Here is an 11,587-nt window from a genome sequence, read left to right on the forward strand (position 1 = left end):
CGCAATCTCGGCCACAATCGGCCCATGATGGAAAACAAGAGGCCCAAAATCGGTCACTTTCCAACTTCAGAGTCCCGATCAGTGACATTGTGTTCTTATAACGATTTGCTGAACGTCCTTATACCGCAAGAACCACAAGTGGATAAAAACTCACTGTTTTACTGTTACAATAAAAGTTATGTATTCTGTTAAATATGTACAAAGGTAGAATTATATCCAAAAAGTATTCATGACATTTATATATACATACAAAGCATACCAAAATACAAACATGATAAAAATAGAACATTAATTTAAAATTAGTTTTCTTACATGGGAAACTAAAGGCGGGTTTTCAGTGAATCAGATCTCTTACAAGGAAGAGATCAATGTTTCAGTGGAAAGTCCTCACTCTGTGTCCAGGAAGTATCCAGTCTTCCTCTCCCGCTAGGAAAGACTGTGTGGATCAGTGACTGACCTGCGGCAGTGTCTCTCTGTATCTCTCTGTATCTCTTTGTCACTTCGATAACACTGCCTGAGCTCCTCCTCTCCCTCTCCTGCTCCTGTCTCAGTGTCTTCAGCTCTCTCTCAGCTCCTCGATCTCCTTTCTGTTTCTCTCTCCTATCTGCGGGCTGTGTGTGTCTGCTCATTGTGTCTGCAGGCTGTGGGTGTGTCTGACGGTTGTGTATTCTTGAGTGCCTTCAGGTTGTGTGTAAGACAATGTTGTGACTACTGTGTGTGCTCTTGTGTGTCTGCAGACTGTGTGTGCTCTTGTGTGTCTGTGGGCTGTGTGTGCTCTTGTGTGTCTGTGGGCTGCGTGTGCTCTTGTGTGTCTGCGGGCTGTGTGTGCTCTTCTGTGTCTGTGGGCTGTGTGTGTAATTGTGTGTCTGTGGGCTGTGTGTGCTCTTGTGTGTGAGTCTGTGCTGCTCTGGTTTCTCCTCCCAGTAAAGCTCCTATCTGAGCTCCTGCTGCAGCTCCTATCACTGTTCCTGCTGCTGCGCCTGTTGGGCCCCTCAGGGCTCCTGCTAGGGCCCCTATTGCTGCCCCCAGTCCGGCTCCAAGCTGCACCAGTCTCAGCTCAGAGGAGCGGGGCTGGAGTCTGGGTTCGACTGCAGGGTCCCCTTCACTCACTGCAACAGGAGGAGAGACAGGAAGGGAAGTTACAAGTGATCCATTTACTACTCACTACCAAACAAGCTAGAGATCAACGACAGTCTGTAGATGATGAATCTCATTTCTTTATCCAGCTGATTTTTGAAAGATAAAAAAATTTCAACAGTACAGCAGAGCAGTTTGTACAAGACACCCACCACTCTGGGTAAAACAGAACTTCATGTGCTCAGTCCTGAAATGTACAACTGCTACAACTCAGGAAGAACTTGAAACTTGTTAGGATATAAACTTGACATATTCTTCATTCTTGGTAGAAGTTGTCTTTCTCCTCCGTATAGACAGGGGCTTCTGTAACACCTCACAGTGAGACTCTGCAGTTCATTGGTGGGACTGAAACACAGTCAATACAGTTTGGCACCAACACCTGCTGCAGCAAAACCTCTAACGAAAGAACATCATGTCTGTAAAATCACAGTACTTCAACACTGTTCTCCTGGTACAGCATCCCTGCAACTGCTGTCCTCCAACATGACTGGATCAGCTGTCCTCCTGGTCTAACAAGGCTGAACCTTAACCACTGGACCAGCTGTCCTCCAGGTGTAACAAGACTGATCCTGAACCACTGGACCAGCTGTCCTCCTGGTGTAACAAGACTGGACCTGCACCACTGGACCAGCTATAAGTAAAATTAGTCACTTTTGATTTGTACAAAATTAAATGTGATGTATATTTTGATGTGTATTATTGAAATTTGTATTTCAGATCAAAGGATTAACTCTTAGCAAAAGTACAGAATTGGAGCATCTATCTGTGGATATATTTTCTAGACATGATTAGTTATGTTACAACAATGTCATTTGTTGTGTTCAATCCCCAGTTTCAGGTGAACAGAATTTATCGGGCAAATGGCTGACAGGTGACTCTAGTTGCTCAGGTGTTTATGTTGTATTAACTGTGAAAACAAGAGCTGTGAAAGTGCAGATTTGGTTCCAGTCTTTATTGTTTGGATCTGGCTGTTGAGTTAGGATGAAGACCAGAGAGCTGTCTGAGACAGAAGAGCAAGCAACTGTGAAGATAAGAGCCCATTAAAGTCCAGCTGGAATTGTAACCACTGGAGAGAGATCGGGCATCACAATGTCAACAATATGTAATGTCTTGAAAAAGACACTACTGGAGGAGTCAGCAATCGGAAATCGGCAGTAGTTCAAGACAGATGAAATCAGCCAACGGCAGAAAAATCCTGAAAGAAGTGAAGAGCAGTGAAGAAACTGAAATAAAAAGTGATCAGACTGCAGACAACCTCCACAGGTCTTAGGTGAAAATACCTCAATTCAATATGCCAGAGACCTAGAGAGGAGACCTACAAGGGCAACAGTGCAAGATGCAAAACTCTCATCAGCTGTTATCAGGGAGAAGAAGTGGAAACTCCTGAACGTTTGAATCCCTTTGAGCTGCATTTTACTTGCTGCAGAGGAAATGAAACTCAGAAACACCCACAGGCAAACAGCAGCTGAAAGTGGCTGCAGTCAAACCTTGAGAAAGCATCTCACAGGATCATATCAAGGGTCTGGGGATGTTGAGGAATAGGAGACTGGAAGTCGTGTAACAGACGTGTGACCAAATAACTCTGCTAGATAAATAAATCCATTTGATTTACTTTACTGCTGCTGACCTGAAGCTTAACACAGAAAGTCTTGTTTGACAAAGTTTAAATGTGGAAATGCTGGCTGTCTGTACTATAGACTCATATTTAATATGCAATCATATTCTGTACATTTGTGTCAAAAGCAAATTCCAACAGTACGCAGCAAAAAGCACATATTGCCCTTCATGGTCCCAATACTAAACTGATTCACTCCTGAGTCAGGAGAAAGATCTGGAGTTTTTTGGGCAGATCTGTCTCTCTGGAAGTTGCCCCGCAGACTTTACCCCACCCTGACTGGGCATCTACCACTGCTGGGGTACTTACTCTGACCCGGCTCTAGGCTCTGCCTTCTCCTCTGAGGCTGGGAGGACTCCTGCAGCTCCTTCACTTTCCTCTGCAGCTCTCCTTCCCACCTCTCCTGGATCTCCACCTCCTTTCTCTGCAGCCTCCTGTCGTACTCCTCTCTCAGCCCTTCCTCCCACTGCCTCCTCAGTTCCTCCATCCTGCTCCTCTCCTCCTGTGCCTCTCGCTGCTGCTCTCTGTATCTCTTCTCTAGCTCCTGCTCTTTCTGATGGCACTCCCTCTCTAACTGCTGCCTCAGCTCCTCCGCCCTCCTCCTCTGCTCGTCCTCCAGTTCCTGCCTCAGCTCTACCTCCCTCTGCTGCTGCCTCAGTTTCAGCTCCTCCATCTGCCTCTGCAGCTTCTGCCTGCCCTGCTCTCTCATCCTCTCCTCGTAGTGGAGTCTGAGCTCTGCCAGTCTGCTCTGCTCCTCCTGTGCATATCTCTGCTCTAGCTCTTCCACTCTTCTGAGCTCCTCAGCCCTCCTCAACTCCAGCTCCTGCTCCCTCTGCCTGTGATCCTCCTCCAGCTGCCTCCTCAGCTCCTCCTCTCTCTTCCTCTGCTCCTCCTCCTGCTCCTTCCTCTTCTCCTCCATCTCCCTCTGCTGCTGCTGCTCCAGCTCCTGAATTCTCCTCTGCAGTCTCTCTTCATACAGCTGCTTGATGTCTTCCACCTTCCTCCACAGCTCTGCTTCACACCTCTGCTGGGCCTCCCCACGGTCTTGGACTCTGTGCTGCTGCCTCAGCTCCTCTATCTTCCTCTCCTGCTCTTCTTCAAGCTCCCTCTTCACTGCCTCCATCCTCTCCCTCAGTCTCTCTGCACACTGGGTCCTGGTCTCCTCCACCTTCCTCAGCTGCTCCTCAGTGAGTTTCAGGATGGTCTCCTGCACCCTCCTCTGCTGCTCCTGGTATCTGAGCTCCATTTGCTCAGTTCTGCTGCACTGCTCCTCCTCGTACCTGCGCAGGAGCTCCTGGTGCTGCATCCTGTAGCGGAGTTTGATCTCCTCTGTCTTCTCGTGCTGCTCCTGCTCCAGCCTCTGCCTCTGTTCCTGGTACTGCAGCTGCAGCTCCTGCTCCTTCCTGCGCAGTGTCTCCTCCTGCTCTCTCTTGAGAGCCTCCAGCTGCCTGCACTGCTCCTCTCCCTGCCTGTGTCTCAGCTCCTCCAGTTGGCGCCTCTGCTCTTCCTCACTCCTGCGTCTCAGCTCCTCCGTCTTCTGATGCAGTTCTGCCTCGTACTCCTCTCTCAGCTCCTGCACTTTCTTCAGAAACTCCTCCCTCTCCTTCCTGCCCTCCTCCTCCTCCTCTCTGTATCTGTTCTCTCTTTCTCTCAGCCTCTCCTCTGCATCCTGGTCCACAAAGAAGCCCAGATTATTTCCTGCCACCATATCCTCTATCTTCTCCAGCAGCTCTGTGACCTGAGTGCGGTTTCCCGTGTCCTTATTGTTGAGAACATGATACCTGTTCCCACACTTCTCTAAGAGCTGCTGCAGGTCTCTTCCCTGTGTGTCAATGTACTGCTGCACTGTATCCTGTCCCAGACTGTCCCCGTGGGTGAAGAGGACGACAGTGTGATTCAGGACAGCCTCCCCAAACACCTCGGTCATGGTCAGCTGGGCTCCTTTCTCCTCGTCCGTGAAGCGTCTGGCCCGCAGCACCAGCAGGAAAGCATGGGGTCCTGGAGAGGACAGCAGCAGGCACCTCCTGACCTCCAGACACACATCCCTCTGGCGCCCCCTGGAGTCCAGGAGGTCTGGCGTGTCGATGATGGAGACCTGCCTCCCAGCAGCTTCCCCTCTGCGTCTCTCGCAGGTCTGTGTGACTGCGGACAGGCTGGGCCAGGAGGGGAACAGTGTGCTGCCCAGGACGGTGTTTCCTGCTGTGCTCTTCCCAGCACCAGTCCTGCCCAGCAGCACCAGTCTCAGCTCAGAGGTGCGGGGCTGGAGTCTGGGTTTGACTGCAGGGTCTCCTTCACTCACTGCAACAGGGGGAGAGACAGGATCATCAGTGAGGTTAGACATGAGAGGAGACCAACCTTTCCACAGATAAAAGGAGACCAATTTGCTCAAGGGTCAGACCTTAAAAGTCATTATAAAACAAACTTATAGTCTTTGGCATCAACTAACTACAAAGTTTTACCCAATGTTCATGATTTTGTGTTTGAACTTTTGTTCTTTTGTCAGAACCTGTGTCAGAACTTTGTTTTCCTAAAGTAACTCAAATTTCATCTGAAGAATCTGTGTTCATATACTGGCCTCAAGCAACAACAGTCATGCTGTAGTACTGTACTGTTACAGGGGCAGAGTGTATAAGGACGTTAATTGAAGAAGGAGAGATAATCTCTTCAATCCAGTTAAGAAAATCACTCTAGAAGAGTGTGCAGTCCAGTGCAATCCATCCTTCTGGTATTTCACTCTGAAACTGATCACCCCCAGAGTCAGAGTCCACTGTGTCTTTACTTCAGAGGATGAGAAGAGAGAAACAGACTTAATGCTTCTCAGCACCTGTCAGTGGAATAAACTCAACCTCATGTTCCTGGTACCACATCCCCACGGCTGGGCTGAGTTGCAGTGATTCTCTTCCTCATTGTCAGTGTCAGTTGGTCGGGAACTGTCCCTTCAACACTGAGACCTGCAGTCGTGACCACTTTGTTAAAAAAGCAAAATTCAGACTCCAGGCTGTTCAGTAATTCTCCATCTCACCCTGTTTGACACAGATTCTACAAGAGGCTGCTGCTGTTCAGTCACAGACTCACTGATCTGCAGACAAGCTGTGATGAGTCTTTCAGACTGATGTACAGAAACAGCTCTTGTTAGGGTTTCTAATAATCTGCTGATGGGCTCTTTCATCCACTGTCCTGCAGGACTTCAGAGCTCCCTTTGTACCTACTGGTCAGACAGTCTTGAGGAACAGATTTCAGAGAGGTTGTTGGTGTGACTGAACTTCTCTGTGATGGATTAAATCTAATCTCACTGATAGAAAAAAGTTCAATTACAGCACAGAGGACCAATTTAAGTTGGTATATATTAGTGTGTTAGTGTGCTAGTCATACAGTAGAGTGGAACACTGTATTATTATAATTCCTACTAGGACACAAGATGGTTGAATCTCTGAGTTTAATGACCAGTAAGATCAGTGACTCAGTAATACAACATCAGTCACACTCACTGTTGGGAGGCTCGCTCATACTGTTTCTCCTCTTGACAGGCAGTCTGGGCTCCTCTGTCTCTTTCTCCTGCTCCTCTTCCTTCAGTGTCTTTCTCATTTTCTCCTTCAGCTCCTCTGCTCTCCTGCTCCACCCCTCCTCCAATTTCTGTCTGAGCTCCTCTTCTCTCTCTCTCTCCCTTCTTTCATACTTCTGTCTTAGCTCTTCTGTCTCTCTCTGTCTCACCTCCTCCTTCTGTCTCAGCTCCTCTATCTCTCTCTGTCTCTCCTCCTCCCTCTGTCTCAGCTCCTCTGTCTCTCTCTGTCTCTCCTCCTCCTTCTGTCTCAGCTCCTCTGTCTCTCTCTGTCTCTCCTCAATCCTTTGTCTCAGCTCCTCTGTCTCTCTCTGTCTCTCCTCCAACCTCTGTCTCAGCTCTTCTGTCTCTCTCCGTCTCCCCTCCTCCCTCTGTCTCAGCTCCTCTATCTCTCTCTGTCTCTCCTCCTCCCTCTGTCTCAGCTCCTCTATCTCTCTCTGTCTCTCCTCCTCCCTCTGTCTCAGCTCCTCTGTCTCTCTCTGTCTCTCCTCAATCCTTTGTCTCAGCTCCTCTGTCTCTCTCTGTCTCTCCTCCTCCCTCTGTCTCAGCTCCTCTGTCTCTCTCTGTCTCTCCTCAATCCTTTGTCTCAGCTCCTCTGTCTCTCTCTGTCTCTCCTCCTCCCTCTGTCTCAGCTCCTCTGTCTCTCTCTGTCTCTCCTCCTCCCTCTGTCTCAGCTCCTCTGTCTCTCTCTGTCTCTCCTCCTCCTTCTGTCTCAGCTCCTCTGTCTCTCTCTGTCTCTCCTCAATCCTTTGTCTCAGCTCCTCTGTCTCTCTCTGTCTCTCCTCCTCCCTCTGTCTCAGCTCCTCTGTCTCTCTCTGTCTCTCCTCAATCCTTTGTCTCAGCTCCTCTGTCTCTCTCTGTCTCTCCTCCAACCTCTGTCTCAGCTCTTCTGTCTCTCTCTGTCTCCCCTTCTCCCTCTGTCTCAGCTCCTCTATCTCTCTCTGTCTCTCCTCCTCCCTCTGTCTCAGCTCCTCTGTCTCTCTCTGTCTCTCCTCCAACCTCTGTCTCAGCTCCTCTGTCTCTCTCTGTCTCTCCTCCTCCCTCTGTCTCAGCTCTTCTGTCTCTCTCTGTCTCCCCTTCTCCCTCTGTCTCAGCTCCTCTATCTCTCTCTGTCTCTCCTCAATCCTTTGTCTCAGCTCCTCTGTCTCTCTCTGTCTCTCCTCAATCCTTTGTCTCAGCTCCTCTGTCTCTCTCTGTCTCTCCTCCAACCTCTGTCTCAGCTCTTCTGTCTCTCTCCGTCTCCCCTCCTCCCTCTGTCTCAGCTCCTCTATCTCTCTCTGTCTCTCCTCCTCCCTCTGTCTCAGCTCCTCTATCTCTCTCTGTCTCTCCTCCTCCCTCTGTCTCAGCTCCTCTGTCTCTCTCTGTCTCTCCTCCTCCTTCTGTCTCAGCTCCTCTGTCTCTCTCTGTCTCTCCTCAATCCTTTGTCTCAGCTCCTCTGTCTCTCTCTGTCTCTCCTCCTCCCTCTGTCTCAGCTCCTCTGTCTCTCTCTGTCTCTCCTCAATCCTTTGTCTCAGCTCCTCTGTCTCTCTCTGTCTCTCCTCCAACCTCTGTCTCAGCTCCTCTATCTCTCTCTGTCTCTCCTCCTCCCTCTGTCTCAGCTCCTCTGTCTCTCTCTGTCTCTCCTCAATCCTTTGTCTCAGCTCCTCTGTCTCTCTCTGTCTCTCCTCCAACCTCTGTCTCAGCTCCTCTGTCTCTCTCTGTCTCCCCTCCTCCCTCTGTCTCAGCTCCTTTGTCTCTCTCTGTCTCTCCTCCTCCCTCTGTCTGAGCTCCTCTATCTCTCTCTGTCTCTCCTCCTCCTTCTGTCCGAGCTCCTCTGTCTCTCCTCCTACCTCTGTCTGAGCTCCTCTATCTCTCTCCGTCTCTCCTCCTCCCTCTTTCTCAGCTCCTCTGTCTCTCTCTGTCTCTCCTCCTCCCTCTTTCTCATCTCCTCTGTCTCTCTCTCTCTCCTCCTCCCTCTGTCTCAGCTCCTCTGTCTCTCTCTGTTTCTCCTCCAACCTCTGTCTCAGCTCCTCTGTCTCTTGTTCCTTCAGTCTGATCCTTTCTGCTGTCTCTCTGTATATCTCAGTGGTAAAGTGCCACCCATAGTTTTCTGCTACCATGTCCTCTATCTTCTCCAGCAGCTCTGTGACCTGAGTGCAGTCGCCCCTGTTCTTGTTGTTGAGAACATGATACCTGTTCCCACATTTTTCCACCAGCCACTGGAGCTCCTTCCCTCCTCTCTCAATGTGCTGTTCAATGGTTGTGTCTCTCAGTGTGTCCCCCCAGGTGAACAGTACTATTGTGTGTCTCCACACTCTCTCACTGAGAAGCTCCAGATGTTTCTCCACTGATGTCCTGTCTCTTTCTGTGAACGATGTGTCTACAGGAATCACGAGGAGGAGAGTGTGGGGTCCTGGGGGACACAGAGACACACTATGCATAACCCCCTGCCTGATGTGCTGTGGATCAGTCCACAACATCAGTTTCCACAAATCCCATGCTTGTGTGTTGACTACAGTGACCTGCCACCTGTCCACTTCGCCCTGTCTCTTCACACACTCCTCAGTTACTTCCTCAGCCTCAAAGTCCTCTCTGCCCAGGATGGTGTTTCCTGCTGAGGTGTTACTAGACCACTGCTCATCCAGCAACACAATCCTGATCTCTGAGAGATGCTGTAAATCACAGTGTCTCTGTTCTCTTCCTGAAGAGAGAAAGAGTACAGATTATTTATCACTGCCCAGAGAGTCAACCAAATTATAACACAAACAACACAACCTTACACAATAGAACACACAAACATGACATAAGCTGCTACAGACCCCTAAACAGACAATACACGCTACCCGAATATGAAACCAAGATAAGAAACAGCAAAAAGAAATGGACCCTGACGAAGTACAGGATCAGTGACCACAGCCTGGACATAGAAACTGGATGACACAGGCAGACCTGGCTGGCCAGAGAGGACAGGCTGTGCTCCCACTGCCAGCGGGGAGAAATAGAGACAGAGGTGCACTTCCTACTGTGACAGATACTCTGGGATTAGAGAAACATTCCTCCCTAAATATATTACTCTTATCCCAGAATTTGTGTTTGATAAGAAGATCTTTGATCCCTGACAGGAGAAAGTGAAAGTAAATCAGCTCCTGTCTCTCTAATTCAGACCCTGAGTGTTTGACAGACAGAACAAACTCTCAGCAGACAGGAAGAAACTTCTCCAGCTGCTGCTGTGCTCTGTGACAGAGAAGAGACCCTCAGTGACTCCCTTACCGACACTCTCACAGGTAGAACAAGAGAAAACTCACCAGGGCTGAGCGCTGAGCTCTCAGACGCCATCTCTCTCTCTCCTTCTCTCTTCCTGGTGAACTGAGGGGGAGGAGATCCTGTTCTCTTCAGGTAAAGGTGAGCTCAACTGGGGGATGAAGACTCTGCCCTGGCACCACCTGGTGGTTCAGTAAAAATAAAACTTAATAAATTGGCTAGAAAATTAATGACATACAGTGGCAGATTAAGGTGATCAGAGTCTGTTTAGTCTGAAGGAACTGAGTCTCTTTAGTCTGAAGGGAGTGACCCACACTGACAGGTTTAAAAACTTTGTGTCTTTACAGCAGTCAGACATATAGCAGAACACAACAGGAAACATATTTACTCATATTTTCCATTTCTCCACTTCAGGGGAGTTTTAAAGTGCTATACTGTACTAATACAAACTATATTAACTTCATAATGGATTTAGAACAAACTTATAAATATCTTCCCTAAAGTAGTTCAGGTGGGTAGCTGCGTCAGCATGCGTAGGCTGCAAAGGAACAAGTAATAGGTTTATTCCATGCTGAAAAAAAGAAGAAAGAGAACACAACGTTTCGGCCGTGGAGCCTTCTTCAGGTGTGAGAGAGACAGGGCAGTAGGCAAAGGTAAAGTAGCGGGAGAACAAAGGTTGAGAGGGAGGAGGAGTGAGAGGCGGGAGCAGGGGACAGAAAGAGAGGCCAATCAAGAGGTGTGAAGTCAGAATGGGTGCAGAGAGGTGTGAAATGAAACTTCCAATGAATGGAGAAAATTTAAAAGAACAGTAATCTGTCGTTAAGGGAAGGGAGAATGTGTGATCCTAGCTGCAGAATAATTTTAGTTTCGGTGGTCTTTCTGATGTATGAGTTCGGAAAACCGTCTTTGAGAACACAGACGGAGAGATTAGAGTGGTCGTGGCCGTCAGAGGTGAAATGAGAAACAATGGGCTTGGAGAGATCTTTAATCTTCACAGCCCTGACGTGTTCTCTGAAGCGGTCTCCGAGTCTCCTTCCTGTTTCCCCAATGTAGATGGCTGGGCATTTACTGCAAGAGATACAGTAAATAAGGTTGCTGGAGGTACAAGATGCTGTCTGGGTGATCCGGAATTGTCCTGAGGGGCCTTGAATGAGTGTGGTGGTGGCTGTGTACTTGCAGGTGATACAGCGAGCTCTTTTGCAAGGGAAAATGCCTGGTGTGGATGGTTGCTGAGGGCGGTCAAGGGAGCTGTGAACAAGGAGGTTACGCAGATTAGGTGGTCGGCGATATGAGATGATAGGGCGATCAGAAAAGAGGGCCCCAATGGAGGGATCATCCTGTAGGATGGAAAAGTTCTGGTTAATGGTCCTGGGGATAGGAAGTGTGTTAGGGTGGTAAGGAAGCACCAAAGGAATGCAGTTGTTACGGCGGGAGTTCCTGATCGGGTTGATGGTCCGGGGGGTGTTTTTGACTCGGGCAAGGGCCCTGTCAATCACACTGCTGGGGTATCCTCTGTTGATAAAAAATGAGTACATTTCGAGGGCTTGGTTTTCGAAGTCGATGTCGTCGCTGCATAATCGTCGTAACCTAAGGAACTGTGAAAAAGGAAGAGAGTTTTTAGTGTGGTTGGGGTGAAATGAGCTGTACAGGAGGTAGCTGTGTGAATCCGTGGGTTTGTAATAAACTGAAGTGGACAGTCGGGGGTAGTTGATAGACAAGTGGATGTCTAGAAACGGAAGAGTGGTGGAAGAAATGTTAACCGTATATTTGAGGGACAGGTGGAAGTTGGTGAAATGGTGCAGGAAGAATTCAAGCTGATCGTTGAAGCATGTGGCGGCACCGACGCAGTCATCAATATATCGTTTGTAGAGGTCAGGGACATAGCCAGTGTAGGAAGCGAAGAAGCGTTCTTCTACCCAGCCGACAAAAATGTTGGCATAGCTGGGTCCCATTCTGGTGCCCATGGCAACTCCACTGACCTGTTGGTAAAAAAGATTATTGAAAGAGAATGCGTTCAGTGTGAGGACCAATTCTGC

At 48.9% G+C, this 11,587-nt stretch overlaps 1 protein-coding gene across 2 annotated transcripts; it reads right to left on the reverse strand.

Annotated features, from left to right (window-relative positions):
* Window positions 1-202: 202 nt before the first annotated feature.
* LOC138242966 (trichohyalin-like) lies at window positions 203-9,666 on the reverse strand. 2 transcript variants are annotated; one of them, XM_069198440.1, is made up of 4 exons: window positions 9,596-9,666; window positions 6,241-8,991; window positions 3,062-5,050; window positions 203-1,109 (listed from the first exon to the last, which is right to left on the reverse strand). In XM_069198440.1, the coding sequence occupies exons 1-4, from the start codon at window positions 9,624-9,626 to the stop codon at window positions 709-711; spliced, it is 5,172 nt and encodes a 1,723-aa protein (XP_069054541.1). In that variant the 5' UTR covers window positions 9,627-9,666; the 3' UTR covers window positions 203-708. The 2 variants fall into 2 exon arrangements, with proteins under 2 accessions (XP_069054541.1, XP_069054542.1); XM_069198441.1 differs by lacking the exon at window positions 203-1,109 and having other exon boundaries at window positions 2,928-5,050.
* Window positions 9,667-11,587: the final 1,921 nt, after the last annotated feature.

This window comes from Lepisosteus oculatus, chromosome 14, assembly GCF_040954835.1.
Source record: "Lepisosteus oculatus isolate fLepOcu1 chromosome 14, fLepOcu1.hap2, whole genome shotgun sequence".
NCBI lineage: Eukaryota > Metazoa > Chordata > Actinopteri > Semionotiformes > Lepisosteidae > Lepisosteus > Lepisosteus oculatus.

What these genes read in the sequence shown, in the direction of transcription:
- LOC138242966 (XM_069198440.1), bottom strand. Translation starts at nt 9,626, where the DNA reads ATGGCGTCTGAGAGCTCAGCGCTCAGCCCTG. An exon ending in GAGCTCAGCGCTCAGCCCTG is followed by an intron (nt 8,992 to 9,595) that starts GTGAGTTTTCTC and finishes TTCTCTCTTCAG; the next exon opens with GAAGAGAACAGAGACACTGT. An exon ending in TATGAGCGAGCCTCCCAACA is followed by an intron (nt 5,051 to 6,240) that starts GTGAGTGTGACT and finishes CCCCTGTTGCAG; the next exon opens with TGAGTGAAGGAGACCCTGCA.